Below are 16,183 nucleotides of genomic sequence, written 5' to 3'. Positions count from 1 at the left end.
GCTTTTGCTTGGATCAGGTCGAGTTCCAGCTTCTCCCAAATCCTTGGGCGTGGCAGGAATCGTTCCCTCTGTGTGACTTGTGTGGAAAGAGGTGACTCACGTTTGGTTTGACTCGGCTCATCCTGTGGCTCTGGGTGACAAAGGGGATTTCCAGTGGCTCCGGAAGGGGGGTGGCTCCAAGGCTCCGTGGCCAGCAGGAGCTGCCTCCTCTCTGGCTGCAGTTGTTGCTGAAATTTGGGAACAAAGGCTGCGTCTCCTCAGGCCCCGCGTTCCTGGTGCGATGCCTTTGCCCAGGTGAGGTTGCTGAGTCACAGCTGGCATCGGTTCAAGGTGAGGAAGTGGTGCTGGTTGGAGTCATTCCATGTGCCAGGGGCTGACTGTGTCTGCTGGTGGCTGTGACTGTCACCCCCACAGTGTCTCCTCTTCCATCTCCTCTCTCCAGGGCAGAGCAGCCCCGTTCCACGCCACACTGGGCATTTTCCTGGGAATAGCAGGTTCTTCCCCCCTGCCCTGCTTCCCTCCCAGCCCCCACTGCCAACCAGAGCCAACCTTCTTGCAAAATAAATTTCTATAATTAACCATATTTCTATAAATAACTTCTCCGATGGAGCCGTTGCATCCCCTCCCTGTCAGGGAGAAAAACGTGACCAAACGAGGGCTCCAAAATGAAACCAGCTCTTTATCTTTTCCTTTCCTGCTTCCATTTAAAGCCCTTCCCACGGGATGTTTTCCCTGCTGCTGACATGACAGCTGATGCTGCACCTTATGGATGGGCACAGAGTCAGGGCACGGGGCCGGTTCTCCTGGAGAGATCCAGGGGAGCTGGGGAGGGATGGGCACAGCCAGTGATGAGTCCTGCCCGGAGGTGCCTCCCTCCAGCATGGCCCCATCCATCCCAGAGCCATCACTGGGATTGATCCGTGATTCCACCCAGCTTTAAGGAACGGGAGGTGCTGCAGGAGGGGTTTGTGGATGCCCATGAATGACCCTCACTGTGTCACCACCCCCGAGGTGAGGCCTGTCCCCACACGGGGCCAGGCCTGCCCAGCAGCCCTGCTTTTGTAGGAACCCTCCTGTGGGGTCGGTGGGATGTGGTGCAAAGCCCACGGGCGTCTGAACTCCCCTCCAAGGCAAGGAGACCCCAGCGGGTCATGGAAACCGCTGGCTTTGAGCTGGTCTCGCCCAGGGCAGGCTGTGGGCTCGGTGACCGCCACATTCCCCTCCGCAGCTCCTGGCAGAGCAGCAGCTCCCTGGGATGTGCTCGCGGGTGGCAGCAGGACAGCGGAGCCCCCCGGGATGTCCCCTCTGATGGGGACAACACCCGGGGCCCTGCCCAGGGAATCCCGGGGGAGCAGCCCTGGCTCCCCCGAGGCTCCCTTCGCTGCCAGGGTCCCCCCCCGAGCCGCACTGGGACCGGTTTGGAGCGGGGACTGCGGCGCAGCCTGGCCGAGGTGGGAACATGGCCGTGCCCGTAATTAGTTCCTAATTAGCACAGCTTTAATCCGAGGCTATGTTCTCTCCCCTCGGAGCGCTCTGCTCGTTAGCAGAAGCTCACTAATTACCTGTGCGGCTGCCCAGCCCCGGGACCCTGCGGGGCTCTCGCTCCAACCCAAAACCCTCCGTTTGCCCCGAGTGCCGGGACACGGCCCCAGCCCGGCTCTCCCCGGCACGGGAATGAAACACGGGAGACACCCAGAGGGACAGGCTCTGCCAGGGGGGAGGTGGGCACTGCCAGGTGGGCACTGCCAGGTGGGCTCTGCCAGGTGGGCTCTGCCATGTGGGCACTGCCATGGGGAAAGGTGAGCTTTGCCAGGATGGAAGGTGGGTTCTGCAGGTGGGCACTGCCAGATGGGCTCTGCCATGGGGAAAGGGGATTTTCGCCAGGATGGAAGGTGGGTTCTGCCAGGTGGGCACTGCCAGATGGGCTCTGCCATGGGGAAAGGGGATTTTCGCCAGGATGGAAGGTGGGTTCTGCCAGGTGGGCACTGCCAGGTGGACTCAGCCAGAGAAGAAGGTGGGCTCTGCCAGATAGGCATTGCTGGGGGGAAGGTAAGCTCTGGCAGGTGGGCTCTGTTAGGATGGAAGGTGAGCTTTGCTAGGATGGAAGGTGGGTTTTGCCATGGGGAAAGGTGGGCACTGCCAGGTGGGCACTGCCAGGAGTCTGTGCTGGGCTCCCCAGTGCCCCAAGGCAGACCTGGGCACTCAGTCCTGCTCTCACTGAGCCCCAGGGACCCCCGGCATGGGCCTGGCCCCTTCCTACCAGCTCTGGGATGGTTGGATTTAAAGCCTGGCGCGTTTGGGGTTTGCAGCCTGGCTTGGCTGCTCTTTGGGGGCTGTTGGAGCTGGGGGCTGCAGCAGGTGAAGGACAGAACAAGTGCAGGATGTTGGGACCAGCTGGGCATGGGAGGGGAGCTGCTCTGGAGCCCTGCCCTGCCCTGTCTGCCCTGGAGGAGGAGGAGGAATCACCAAGACCAGCTGGGCTCGGGGGACAGAAGAAAGGAGAAGCAAAAGCCCCCACGTCTGGCTGTGCAGAGTGCTCAGATCAGCTGTTTCTCCTTCCCAAACCAACCTTATTAAAATAAAACCCCAAATAAAAAAGCGCTTTCCTGAGCTCAGATTCCAACACGCAGCAAAGTGAAGCCAGGCCTTGGGAATCTGGGTCTTTCTTTCATCCTTGTCTTTAATCTCAGCCTCTGCCCCCACCATCAGTTCGATCCCTCTGCTCATCCTGAGCCTGTTTTCTCCCCTCCTGAGAATTTCCACATCCACCAATCCTTATTGCAACCGCGAGGTTTTCTTCCCCAGCACTTCCCCCATGGCATCCCTGGGGGGCCCAGGCCTGGGCACAGCTTTGCTGAAGTCCTCAAGTTCCTGCTGGGGACCTGGGGTGAGAGTGGGCACCGTCCCCTCCTTGTCCTGGCTGCTGCCCAGGCTGGATGTTCCTTGTGATTCCCTAAAAAACACGTAGATCCCATTTTTTTGGGGTGCAGGGGCTGGCACGAGCCCTTGGCATGTGCTGGACAGGACAGCGGGGCCGGGGGGGCACACGCTGTCCTTGAGTGGCTGCAGGGGACAGCGTGGCCCTGGCAGGAAGCTCCCTGGGACTTTTCCATTCCCCACACGGCTCCTGAGCCCTGACGTGTCTCTTTTCCCAGCACGAGGTTGTTGGCAGGGCCGGAGCTCTGGATCTGCTCACCTCCTGCCCGGCTCTGGGCAAACCCCGGCCTTGCCCTGCTTTGCCCATGCCTTTTCTTTGCCACAAAGAGGGGTTTGGTGTCCCCCAGCCCCTCTCAGCACCCCTCTCCTCTTGCATCTCCCTGGGGTGTTTTTCCCTGGTTTGGGAGCTCTGGGAAACTCCAGGCCTCTCCCAGTGTCAGCCCACTCTGCAGCGAGGTGACAAACCCGCTGGGGGCCAAGCTGAGGGGGAGTTCCGAGGAAAACAGATGGACAAATCCCCAGTTGTTTTCCTGGAGAGCCGATTGCCCAAGACAGCTGGAGCACACGGCCGGTTCCTCTCGCTCTGTTCCGAGCCCTTCACGCGGCTGTTTCCCCGTCCCACCCAGGGTGTTTCTCCATGGCACAGCCCCGCTGGAATGTCAGCTGGACATTCCGGGCTCCTGCCAGCGCCGACGCAGTCGGGCCATGCCCAAATGTTCCCTCATTCCTCCCTCTGGAGCCGCAGTGAGAAGCAGCAAGGAACGCGGCACAGGCAGCGCCCCGAGGCTCGGCCGCAGCCCCCGGCGGACACCGGCACCCACAGGTGAGGTCCGGGCCGGATTCCAGGGCAGGATGGATGGGGAAGGATGGACACGGCTTTGGAGGGGGGTGGGATGTTGTCAGGAAGGCTCTGGCTGGCGGGAAGGGACGGGAGCAGCAGGGACAGCCAGCGCTCGGGGCTGGTGGGAACCTCTGGAGTGCCCCTGGAGCTGGTGGCTCTCGGTTCTCCGTGGCGCTCACGGAATGGCTGGGAAGTATTTGGATGGGAAGTGGAGGGGAGGGAGGTGCTGTGGAAGGGAGAAAGTGGGCAGGGGGGTGAGACAACCTGTGCCCTTTTCTGCGGGGTGTGGTGGCACTGGGCCCATGGTGGCACCGAGCCCATGATGGCCCCGGGTCTGTGGTGGCCCCAGGTGCCAGCTCTGGGGCTCCATTCAGAGCTGGTTTGGGCTCCAGGTGAGCTCCAGCACTGGGAGCTGTGCACACACACATCTCAGCCATGTTCTTTTCTTGCCTTTTAGTGAAGAAAAGAAAATAACCTGCAGCCCCTGCAGTGCTTGGGAGCTGACTTTGGAGCTCTGGGATGCTCCGGGAGCAGGGCAGTGGCCATGAGGTGTGACACTGGGAGCAGGGCCTGTGCACGGAGATCTTGTTTGTAGAGAGGTTTTGCATTTTAATATTCCCGGGTGTTTCTGCCACAAGGAGCCAGCTCAGCCTGGCTGTGCATTTCCCCTGGGGCCACACGAGTCCTGTTTGGGATGGGATGGGATGGGATGGGATGGGATGGGATGGGATGGGATGGGATGGGATGGGATGGAGTAGGTGCTACTCAAAGTTTAGAGAATTTAATCTGCCTGGTTCCTTTTGGCTCAGTTTGGTGTTGGGAATAAAAAAACCTGTTCAGCTGAGGCTCCTCTGACATTTGGCCCTGCCTGGGAGCAGGGGTGGGAGGTGACAGTGCCAGGGGAGCAGCAGCACTGTCCCCAACACTGGGGCACAGCTCATCCAGCTCCAGCCCTGCCAGGAGCAGGGACACCTTCCGTGGTTTCTCCCAATCCCCATCCCTTTCCTGGAGAATGGAATGTTTCTCTTCCATGCAGAGGAATATCCTCCACATTCTCCTTCCCCGATATTTGCTGGCTCACCTCCACCTGCAGCACCTGAGCTGCTTTTCCTTTAGCTGGGGGAAAAACACTGACGGATTCTGGTTTTGCTTGGAGGGTCCGGATTTATCTGTAGTTCCGTGTATTTTTAGTGACGTAAATATCTCTTGGCATTTGCGATACCTTGAGCCAGTGGAAGTGATTTATTTCGAGTGTCTTGTTTCAGGGGAGCTCAGTGTTTGCAGGAACATTTATCTGCTCCGAATGGATGAGCTGCTTCCCAGCAGAAACTCCCAGAAAAGAACCTCCTTCTCCTACCGCAAATCCTGCGCCGAGTTTGGCTTGGGAGGAAACATTCGGAGCTTTATCAAATTGTGGATGTTTTTCTCCCAAAGTCCCTTCGCAATGCCAAGGCTGCCAGAGCTGTCAGGGGGTTGTGTCAGCTGAGGCTCAGCCTTGGACTGTCTCGGAAGCAAGAAAGGATTTAAGTCGTGTTGTTCCCTGCTCCAAAGAGGTGTTATGACAAATCCGCTTGCTTTTGGCTTTTCTCCTTCTTTTTGATGATGGGAGGAAGGGGAGAGGCGGGGGGAAAGCCGCACAAAACAAACCACAACAAACCTGCGGCTCCTGAGGCAGAAAATCCTCTTTAAAAATTGCCACAACTTAACAAAATGCTGAATGCTTTTATTACCGCCCGGGAAGGCTCGGAGGAGCCGCTTTCTTCCCGGCTGGAAAGCGCTCGGCTCGGGGGCCTGGCTTTGTTCCTCCGGGGAAGGTAATTGTAGAGCAGGAATTCCTCCACAAAGAGGAATAATGGGACGGGAAAAACCCCACCCTGGGGAGCTGCTGGTGCGTTCGGAGGTGGGAGTGGTTCTTCCCTGCCTTCAGCCCACTCCATCCCACTGCTCCAGGTGGGAAACAAAGCGGGCACCTGCGCCAGGTGTTTTTTCCTTGGGGGTTAATCCCAGCAGGAGGGGCAGGGGAGATTTTCCACAGAGGTGGAAGGGACCCAGAAGGATCACCGAGTCCACCTCCTGAGCTCTGGCTCCTCGCTGCAGGATGGGGAACATGCTGTGTGCCAGCGGATCCGGCTCCCGGCTCAGCGCTGGCTCCAGGGAAAGCCCGAGCTGCCCTTCCCGCAGAGCCCGCGCCCACCATGGGAAGCTCCGGGTGCCTCCAGGAGGTGCCACCATCCCTCTGCTGCTCCCCGGTTCCTGCTCAAGGAGGGGTGACAGCGCTGCCCTGGTCACTTCTGGCCCGTGGGGCTGGCAGGGGTGGAGCTGCTCACCTGGCAGCACATCCTGGAGGCTTTCCTGGCAGAACTGGAGCTTCCAAAGGCATTCTTGTCCCCTGCACTGGGGTTCTGCTGGCAAAAACGGGGTGCAAAACTCCCCAGGTTGTGCTGAAGCTGGAGCAATCAGGAGAAAGGGCCTGTGCTCACATGGACCCATCCTCAAATGATGATTTTAATCTTTTTTTCCCATCCCTGTGAATTTGGGATGTGGAGCGTCCATCTCTGGTGTGAAGCCAGGCTGCTCCAGCACCAACATCAGCTCCTTTTTGTCTTCCTGGGTGCCTGTGGGATTCAATTCCTGATGTCCAAGAGCCATCCATGGGCTTCCTGTGAGGAATGAGGGAAGGAGTGGGTGTTGGTGGGTGCTGCTGCTGAGGACGTACCACGACTACATCGCTGCTTTAGAGCCGAGACTTGTTGCTGTCAGAATCAAGAAGGAATTTCTGGAACCAGGCATGGATCTATTGCTGGGTGCAGGGCAGGGTGGAGAGCTGGGTGTGAACCCTGTGGGTGCTGGTGTGACACATCCACATCCCCCCGTGTGTGTGTGTCAGCCTGGAAGGAAATGCTCCCGCTGCTGCTCCGGTGTTAAATTCCAGGGAATGGCCCAAACTGAGGTTTCTGTGGAAGGTGAAGAAACTGTTGCTCACCCCACCCGCAGCGTTGTAGGGCAGAGGAGTGCCTGGGGACGTGCAGGGGCTTTGTAACAACGCTCCTGTGCAGGGAATGCCCAAGGGAAGGCCTGGGACCGTCCTGCCACAGTCTGTGGGACAAACTGGGGCTGTTGCACAGCATCAGTGCAGGGTGTCAGTAACCTGCAAGGAATCCCTCATCCTGCTGCCTTGATGAGGCCACTGCTTTAATTCACAGCTCTTCTTGATCGCTGTCGCTTGTCCCCAACACATTGAAATTGGGGCTTTCCTGGACTCTGTGTGTCAGCCTGGGGCTCCCTGCCAGCCCCTGGGCACTGACAGATCTCATCCCCACCCGGCTGCTGGGTGACCCTTCTCCTCTAATTCCTTAATTCCCTCTTTTTTTTTTTTTGCAGATTTCATCGGTGAAAGCCCAGCGTGGGGGAAAACCCAGCGTGGGGGAAATACCAGAGTGGGTGAAAAGCGTCCCAGCGTGAGTGAAAACTGGCCCAGCACTGCCCACCCCAGCCGGTGTTTCCCACCTCCGTGTGCTGCTGCTGAAGGGGCTCGGGCTGTGCCTGGCACCATGGTGGGTCAGAGCCCCCTGGGCCCTGGCGAGGGCAGGGCTGCCGTGCTGCTGCAGCCCTTCGTGCACCAGGTGGGCGGCCACATGAGCATGCTGACCTACGACGAGCACACCATCTGCAAGCCCCTGGTGTCGCAGGAGCTGAGCTTCTACGAGTCCCTGCCCCTGGCCATGAGACAGTTCACGCCTCAGTACAAAGGTAAGGGGAGCTACAGAGCACTCGCCTTCCTGAAAAGCATCCCCAGCTGCTGCAGGTGAGACCTTTCTAGGCACAGAGGATTCTCCTGCCCATCCCTCCGCTTGCTGCCCCATCCCTGCCCCCATTCCCAGCTGGATTTCTCAGCCCAGCCCCTGGAAAGCAGCACTGGGAGAGCAGCACCAGTATTTTTTAAAGATATCCTCCCTCCCTTCTCTTTCTTATCCCCTCAGTATTTTCTGCTTTTACTGCCAGACTTGTGCTGCTCATAAAGCTCCTGACCCTGGCTTTTGGGGGAGGCGAGAAGCTCGGTTGTCACGTAAAAAACTTAAAATATCTCTTGGTCCTTCGGTGTTACAGAAAAGAGCTCAGTCAGCCACAGCTCCAATGCGCTTCCAGCCCAATCTCTCCCTTTCCCAGAAAGTCAGGGGCCTCTGCAGATTTATGGGACAATATTAAAAAGATGCTTAAGGGAGAAAAGTTTCCTCTGAGTGGTTTCCTCTGGCAGGAGCCGGGGTTTGGTGCTGCAGCGCTGGGCCCTCGCTGATAAAGCTGTTGGACAGTCCCAGTTTAACCAGTCCAGGGGTGCCCTGCTTGTTCAAACCTTTTTGTCTTTTCCCCTCCTGTTTCAAATCCCTGAGAGTTTTATGATGAGGGGTAATTAAAAAACAATTCTCCTCCACTCTGGCATTGGGCTCACGGGTTTTTTCCTCTCCTGGCTGTCCCAGCCCTGCTGCCAGGCAGTGAAAGAGGTGCAACGCTTTCCCATGGGGATGATGAGGGGGAGGAGCACCCAGGGGGATGATCCTGGTGGCTCCATCCCCCATTCACACGTATCCACGTACCTCATTTCTATTCTTGGGCTGTGGCAACAGCCCCAGGACCATTATGTAATGGTGACATTCTGTGCCATGGGGACATTCTGTGTAATGGTGACGTTTGCTACAATGGGGATCAAATACCATTCAAGTCTCACCCCGAGCCCGTGGCTTTTCCTGCTCACCTCACCCATGTCAGGCAGTTTGCTGACCTTGAGACCGACTTTTATCCCCTTTGAAGGCCCTGCCTGCCCCAGTTGAGCTCTCAGGGGGATGCTGGGCTTGTTTTCCAGCCCACTTCTGCTCAGGTTCCCATCGCCCTCAGCAGTAAATGAATGTGCTTGTAAATACAAAAATAAACCCACCAGGGCAGAGTTACAGAGTGAAACCTCCTGAGAGCCTCTGGGATGCCACCAGCATGGTGACAGCATCCAGAAATACCCTCTGGCTCCTCGCTGGTGCCAGCAGGAGGGGGATTGGGGTGTCAGTGACACCAAAGGCCAGCACAGACAGGCACCCAAAGGTTTTTGAGAGATGTTTGCCCGCTGCAGCAAAGGAGGAGCTCTGGGGGGTGTCTGCCATGCAGAGGTCATGGCAGGACATGTGCAAACCCCCGTGGAACCACCCCGGGAAACAAAAAGCACTTTTCAGGCTGAGCTGTAGGTTTTTTGAAGGCTGAATTTCCAGCTGGGAGGGGGGAGAGGATCACATTCCCTTCCAATTTAACGCTCGGTTCTCGCCTTTGAAAATCTCCCCATTAATTTTCATGTTAATGGCTCATATTTAACAACTCTTACTTGCACGCTATATATAAGCTTTTTGGGGCCAGCCCGTCAGCACTATGCAAATGAGCACAGCCCTGCTGACTGCAGCCAGGAACTGGGACAGTTTTTAAGGTTATGGTGTTTGGAATCGAGGGCTCTGGTCGCCTCCCAGTGACTTTTTAAAATGAAAAAGGCTTTGATTTAGGCAAAACACACTGGCTTTTTTTTTTCTTCTTTTCCCCTGCCTACATCCCCTGAAAATCTGAAGCAGGCATCCAGGCTGAGAGGAGATTTGTTAGATCTCAGAAATACGGATTTTTTAAGAATGGGACTTAGGGAAAAGATAATGCTGGAGCCTGAGAAAGATGGAACTCCCTGAGCTCGCCACAGAGGGCTGGGAGGACTAAAAATATTCCTTGCTCCTAATGAAGGTTTGCAGCCCCTCAGCTCCCTTGGCAGAGCAGCTTGGGTAGATTTCCCCCCATTTTTGTGCAACCTCAGCCTGTTTAGCCTAGCCCGTTCACAAAAATGCTGATGGTACAGCAAAGGGCCCAGGAATGGTTGTGGTGAGCAAAGGGAGGGAAAAGCATCCAAACCCAGGGTTTTGGGGTGCAGGACCCGGCAAGGGATGGGCTCTCCAGCCCAGCAGGGGTGGCTGCAGGGACAGTTCAGGTGGGGAAACCCCTGTGAGCCAGCAGAACCCGGCTGGCACAGGAGGCAAAGCCTTGTGTCGGTGTTTGCTCACTGTAATCGCACTTGAAATGGAAAGAAGGGGCTTTGCACGTTTATTTGCTTTGGCACCTTTGCTTGGGAGAGCAGAACTGTTTGTTGAGCTGCTGAGATCATCTCCCCACATGCCCAGCGGACCTGGTGAGGGTGCCCTGGGCACAGCTGGATCCAGCCCAGCTCCCCACATGCCCAGCAGAGCCCCTGGGCACAGCTGGATCCAGCCCAGCTCCCTGTGTCCCCAGCTGGGCTCTTTCCAGTGCTGCTCGTGCTGGTCCCACTGCCCTGCCCCTGGTCCTTGTCCTCTTTGGGACCTAAAGGGCCGTGCTCTACCGACGCCCCCGGAGCGTGGGGAGGCTCAGGCGGCCCTGCGGAGCTGCGGGAGCGGAGTGGCGTTATCAGCCTTTCCCAGAAAGGTCAGAGCCGGCTGCAGAGCGATCCGTGGCCATTCCTGCGCTGTCATTTGAGACGCACAGACAGCCGGCCCCGTGCCAGGGATGGGCTCGCACTGGGCTGGTGGACTGGCTGGCATTTGAGCCCTGTGATTCCTGTCAGAGACAGGGAAAATTGGAATGTTCAAATGCAGAATGGTGTTTTAAGCACTCGGGGTGGAAAAAAACAACCTCCGGTCACAGTCCTGGTCCCTGTCGGACACGAACACCGGACGTGTGACAAGCCAGCCCTCTGTGGGATATCTGGGTGCTGGTCCTTGGTGCTGGGGGAAGGACACGACCACGACAATGTGTGGGCAGCACTGCCAGCCCATGGCCACATCCCTGCCCTGCTCCTTGGGCTCTCCAATTAAAGGAAGCAGTTGGCACGCTGGGTGTCCTTGGAAAATGCCTTGTCCCCAACCCTCCCTTTGCTTCCTGCCAATGAAAAGTGTTTCCAGTCTTGTGCTCTTTAAAAAGCACTTAAATCCCTTGTGATAAATAAGCTGAGAGCTCCTGATCTGGAGCAGGGGGCTTTTCTGGGTCACCCGGGGCACAGCAGAGCCCAGAAGGGTGGGGGACAAAGGAATGTGGGGTTCAGAGGAGACAGGTTTCAAACTGAGCCTCGAGAGGGGGAACACTTGAAAATCCTGAGAGTATTTTCCAGAGTCTCAGACTAAATGTGTTTATTTGGCTTGAAATCAGAGTGGGATCAGTAAAAGGCCACCAAAAACATGAGGTGGTGGCGAGGTGGTGGCCAGGCCTCTGTGCTACCCCATGAGTTCATCTCTGGCTCGTTTGTTTTCCCCTCTGTCCAGGCATCGTGTCCGTGCACCTCAAGAAGGACAGCCTTGGCAACCTGACCCTGATCGCCAGCCCCGGCCTGGGGCAGCCGGACAGCTGCGGCCGCCTGGACAGCGCCGGCGGTGACCCCGCGGTCACCCTATGGCACAAATGCAAGTGGACGGCCAGTGCCAGCAGTGAGCACGGGCTCGTCAAGTGGAGCCACAGCCAGGTCACCAAGACCTTCAAAGACAGGTGAGGGTCTGTCACTCCCTGCAAACCTCCTGGCTGGCATCTGCCACTGGGCTGGGGTGGGGTTTGGGAGGGGTTTGGGAGGGGTTTGGTGGCCCAGCTCTGGGTTCAAGGCAAAAGCAGTGCCCAGCTGAGGTGCAGAACAGCAGAGCCAAGCCCTGTGTGTGTAGTTCTGCTCTTCCCTGGTGTGGGGACGGAGTGGGGTGGATCTGGGATGTTGTTGCTCAAATATCTGCCTCAAATTCTGCTCTAAACCCCATTCCTTGGAGCACAGCATGCTCCAGGAGAGGGAGGCCCCGGGAGAAAAGTCACTGAGCATGGAATGTCCCTCTGCTGGCAACAGAGGGGCTTCCATCCCATCCCATCCCATCCCATCCCATCCCATCCCATCCCATCCCATCCCATCCCATCCCATCCCATCCCACCCCATCCTGCCCCATCCCAGAGCTCTCCCATTAAGGCACCCAGTGCTCCCAGCACCTCCGTTTTCACTGAGGTTTTCTGCAGGACATCCTTCATCCCAAACTGGTTCAGAGCAGCCCTGGGCCAGCTGGGACTGAAGGTGGAATATTCCTGCCATGGAGCCGCTGCCTTTGGAGTGATGGGAGTGCTGGAGTTGGGATGAGCGAGACCAAGGAATGACCCCGCAGGAGAACAGATCTCCTCATCACTCTGTCCCTCCCTCCCCTCCTTGGAGCCAGCCCCTCCAAACTGGGAATCATTCCCATTGTTGGACCATTTGCCTGTGCTGTGCCCATTAGGTGGATAAATAGAGATCCCTGGCTGCTGGGGCTGTGAATGGCTTTTCATGGGAGCCATGAAATTATAATTCAACCACTTTGAATTATGATGAAAAAAAGTATTGGCAGGCAGCAATAGCTGGCTTTCTGAAAATTACTGTTATGGAGTAACAAAGGATCTCTGCAGGTTGGCCATGATCAATATGTTTCCTTTTGAGAGTCCCTGAAAATCCACCTTATCAAGTTCGAGGCTCTACAGAAAAAAAAAAAAGAGGGAAGGGAATATTCTCCTCTGGAGCTCATAAACCCGACGCGTCCCTTTGTGTGCTTTGTCTAGCTGCCCTGGGAAGAAGCTTTTGAGGACAGACCTTCAGTACCACACAGATTCCCTTTTGGAAGATGCAAATGGAAAGCAGCCAGAAAGGAAGAGCTACAACCCCTGGGGACTGCACTGTCACCGGCAGCACCTGAACCGCATGTCCTCCAAGCATAACGAGAACAAACTTCAGCGTATCCTTTCTCCTCTCTCCCCTCCAGCACAGTCCTGGCTACAAGTAACAGCTGGCAATCAATGTAGGGTTTATTGCAGGGGGGTGCATCCCCTCCTCTGCACAGACTCTGGGAAGATAAGAAATATTCTCTGTTATCTTCTGCTGCTGTTTAAAAAAAAAAAAAAAAGAAAAATGAAAAAAACCACCCATTTCCCATAAAGAGTTCTCAGCAGAAGTCAAGGATCCCCTTGGCATGCATTTAAAAACACAACTATACAGGAATTAGCAGCTGCCTCGCCTTTTATTTCCCTATTACACTTCATTACCCACCAGTCATGTGAGTAATAGAGTTTAACAACTTCCCCCACCCACCGGAGCGAGCTCGGTACCGAGGGAAGGTGTCGGAGTGACAGCCCAGGGCTACGGTGTCACCGGAGAATGGAGCTGTTGGGGCTTTAATTGGTAGGGCTGTAGTACAGTAAATTAACTGGAATTGGCAGCGAGAGGCCCATAGCAATGACACGTCGGAGAAATTGGCTCAGAAAGTCTCATTACAGTTGTGAGCTGTTATGGAGAGTGTCAGCAGTTGCTTTGATTTAAGGCCTCTTTCAATTAGAATTTATAAGTATCGGGTTTCCCTTAACTCGTGCTCAGAGTTTCTCCTGCTGGAAAACGTCGTGTCCAAGTACAGCTATCCCTGCATCCTGGACCTGAAGATGGGGACTCGGCAACACGGAGATGACGCCTCGGAGGAGAAGAAAGCCCGGCACATCAAGAAATGTGAGCAGAGCACCTCGGCATCGCTGGGCGTGCGCATCTGCGGGATGCAGGTAAAGCCTCCATCCCCTCGGTGTGTGTCCCACACACGGCTTGGAACCAAGCTGGAGTCTCCAGGGGTTCTTGGCTGGTGTGAACTGAAGTGGTTTTATTCTCTCTTCTCCCCAAACATGGGTTGTGAGGAGTGGTCACTTGGCTCTGTGTCCTCTCAGAGAGGGTGTCAGATATGGCACATTTAGGGTGACCCTTTCTCTGTGTCACTGCCACCAGTGTGAGCAGCTGGAACCATTTACCCCATCTGAGAAGCTGCTTTGACACACAGATTCCTGCTCAGCTCTTGGCTGCTGCCCATAAAGACCCCAAAAAGCACCACATTGCCCCACTCGTGCTTTCACTGAGCTGCCCCATCTTGGAGCTGTGAGAGCCAGGGGTTCATTTTGGGCTAAATTTCTCCTGCTGGAAATCCCCACCCTCCCTCCTGGAAACCCAAACCAGCCATTTCCCTCACTCACTATTCCCAAACAGGTTTCAAAACCCTGCCTGAAGGATAATTATGAGAGTAACGAGCGTAGGCACACAGAAAGCAAAATATAAAAAGTCCAAACCCACGTCCCTTTCTGATCTCTGGCATCTTCCTATGAGCAGAGTTGGACTTCAGTGGCCATAGTGAATCCCTTGCAACTCAGGTATTTTATGGATTATTCCTCTCTCCCTTCCAGGTTTACCAAGCAGACACTGGCCATTTCCTGTGCAAAGACAAATACTACGGGAGGAAGCTCTCCCCGGAGGGATTCCGGCAGACCCTGCGGCAGTTCCTGTGCAACGGGAACCAGCTGCGCACGGACCTGCTGGAGCCCATCATCCTGCGCCTCAAGGCCCTGCTCTCGGTGATCAGGAAGCAAAGCTCCTACAGGTTCTACTCCAGCTCCCTCCTCATCATTTACGACGGACAGGAGCACAAGGAGAGCGCGGATCATCACCTCCCCTTCCCAAAAACTCACGGCACGAACCCCTCCCGGGTGGATGTGAGGATGATAGACTTTGCCCACACCACCTTCAAAGGCTCCAAGAGCAATGCCAACCCCACCCTGCACGACGGGCCGGACCAGGGCTACATTTTTGGCCTGGAGAACCTCATCAAAATCCTTCAGAACCTGTCAGAAGGGAAATGAGAATTTCTGTGAAACGGCCTGGATTTCCTAGTGACCGATAGCCCTGAAAATCCCGCCTGGGGTTGGCTGTGTAGGACCCTCCAGCTGCTGGACGTGGCATGGAACGAGCACGGATAACTCGGGAAGTGCTGAGAACTCTCCGTGTGCTGTCACTGAACTGAAGCGTGGAAAGCAGAGAGCTGGAAGAATCTGTTCTCTCTGCCATCCATCAGAAGATTTATTTTCCTTTCTGGTTTGACTGCTGTCCTTGATTTATTTGTGAGCCAAAGCAAGCATTACTTGGGAAGAGTCTTAATGATAAACCAGGACCTGCTTGCCCCGCAGCCGAGCGGGAGGAGGGGCTTTGGGGCAGGAACGAACGGATGGAGCTTCCCTTTCTGCTCCTGCTCCTCCAACATTCCCAGTGCCCTTGGTCAGGATTCTCTGTGCACATATTCAGACACTCAGACCAAGAGCTGCACCTCGCCAAGCTTTCATCCCTGTGGGGTTATAACAGGGGAATTTTCCACGGATTTTCTAGGAAAGAGGCTCCACTGGGGCTGGAAGTACGGGAATGCGATGACTCTGTCAGCTATCAGCCACAAAAAACGTTCACATCAAGGGATTTTTGCTTAAAAAAAGCAGGAAAAAAAAAGAAAAGAAGTGTGAGATTGAGTCAGGGACTGGACATCAAAGGTCACCCAGAAATTCTTGGATACAAATACTGCGTGTGCGTGTCTGCGTGTGCGTGTTTGAAGGAGACAGTCACAAAAGACTCTTAAAAATAATGTTTACAGCTTTTGTGGACAGATTTTATGATGATGATGATGGAACAAATGCAATTCCTTCCTGCATGGTGTGGGAAACCTGAAGGAGAACTCCTTGCACAAGGAATAGAGCTACAGAACTCCGCTACCGGGGAGTGGGGATATAAATAAAATTGTGGAAGTAACTCCCACCATTGTCCATCTCTTTTTCCCTCCTGCAGCATCCTTGAGGTACATTATCCTTTGTTTAAGCCTGTAATTTTTTAAGAGAGTCATTATTTCCACAGGTTTGAACACCAGATCCCAAGGGAGACTCTTCACTTGGATTTACAGCAGAAAGCTGGGGAGCTGCTGTAATTTATAGCTGGAAAATTTAAGACATTTGACCCAGCTGTGTATTTTGCTTGGCCCGGAGTCCACCTGGGAAGACTCTTGTTCACATTATTGCTTGACCACAAACCGTAAAAAAAAGCCACAAACGCCCAATTTCAGTAGGGGTTGAGCCACAGATTGTCCTGGCTCATATGAAAAGTCTGTGATACGACTTTGTGGCTTTGTGGAAGAGTTTGTACGGAGCCACCTGAGCATCCCACGGAGCCTCTCGCTGGTGCCCATCAGGACACGGGTGGGATAAGGGATGGATGAGAAGGGCCAGAGCCCCTCGCTGGGCAGCCCCTCACTCTTCACTGTTGCACAGAAAACAACAACTTGTTGGCTGAATAATTATAAAAAGCCCACCATGCCCTCCTTTTTTACCCCTCATACACCTGCACAGCGTGGCTGTGGCTGCCCCATCCCTCGGAGTGTCCAGGTTGGACACGGCTTGGAGCAACCTGGGATAGTGGAAGGTGTCCGTACCCGTGGCAGGGGGTGGGATGAGATGGGATTTAAGGTCCCTTCGACTCAAACCATTATAAATCCTATGAGGAGCAGGTGAGGGAACTGCGAAGGGGTCTGG

At 55.4% G+C, this 16,183-nt stretch overlaps 1 protein-coding gene across 1 annotated transcript; it reads left to right on the top strand.

Annotated features, from left to right (window-relative positions):
* The first annotated feature begins 35 nt into the window (after positions 1–35).
* On the top strand, positions 36–15,410 carry IP6K3 (inositol hexakisphosphate kinase 3). Its single transcript, XM_039565349.1, has 7 exons — positions 36–330; positions 3,564–3,760; positions 7,160–7,528; positions 11,083–11,302; positions 12,377–12,549; positions 13,185–13,360; positions 14,027–15,410. Exons 2-7 carry the CDS (start codon positions 3,643–3,645, stop codon positions 14,477–14,479), a joined length of 1,509 nt encoding a protein of 502 aa, XP_039421283.1. The 5' UTR covers positions 36–330; positions 3,564–3,642; the 3' UTR covers positions 14,480–15,410.
* Positions 15,411–16,183: the final 773 nt, after the last annotated feature.

Source organism: Corvus cornix, chromosome 26 (genome assembly GCF_000738735.6).
Source record: "Corvus cornix cornix isolate S_Up_H32 chromosome 26, ASM73873v5, whole genome shotgun sequence".
NCBI lineage: Eukaryota > Metazoa > Chordata > Aves > Passeriformes > Corvidae > Corvus > Corvus cornix.
This window is presented reverse-complemented; position numbering and strand designations above follow the sequence as displayed.

Coding starts and splice junctions, on each gene's coding strand:
- IP6K3 (XM_039565349.1), top strand. CDS start 3,643: ATGCCCAAATGTTCCCTCATTCCTCCCTCTGGAGCCGCAGTGAGAAGC. Junction 3,761..7,159: donor GCGGACACCGGCACCCACAG/GTGAGGTCCGGG, acceptor TTTTTTTTGCAG/ATTTCATCGGTGAAAGCCCA. Junction 12,550..13,184: donor TAACGAGAACAAACTTCAGC/GTATCCTTTCTC, acceptor ACTCGTGCTCAG/AGTTTCTCCTGCTGGAAAAC.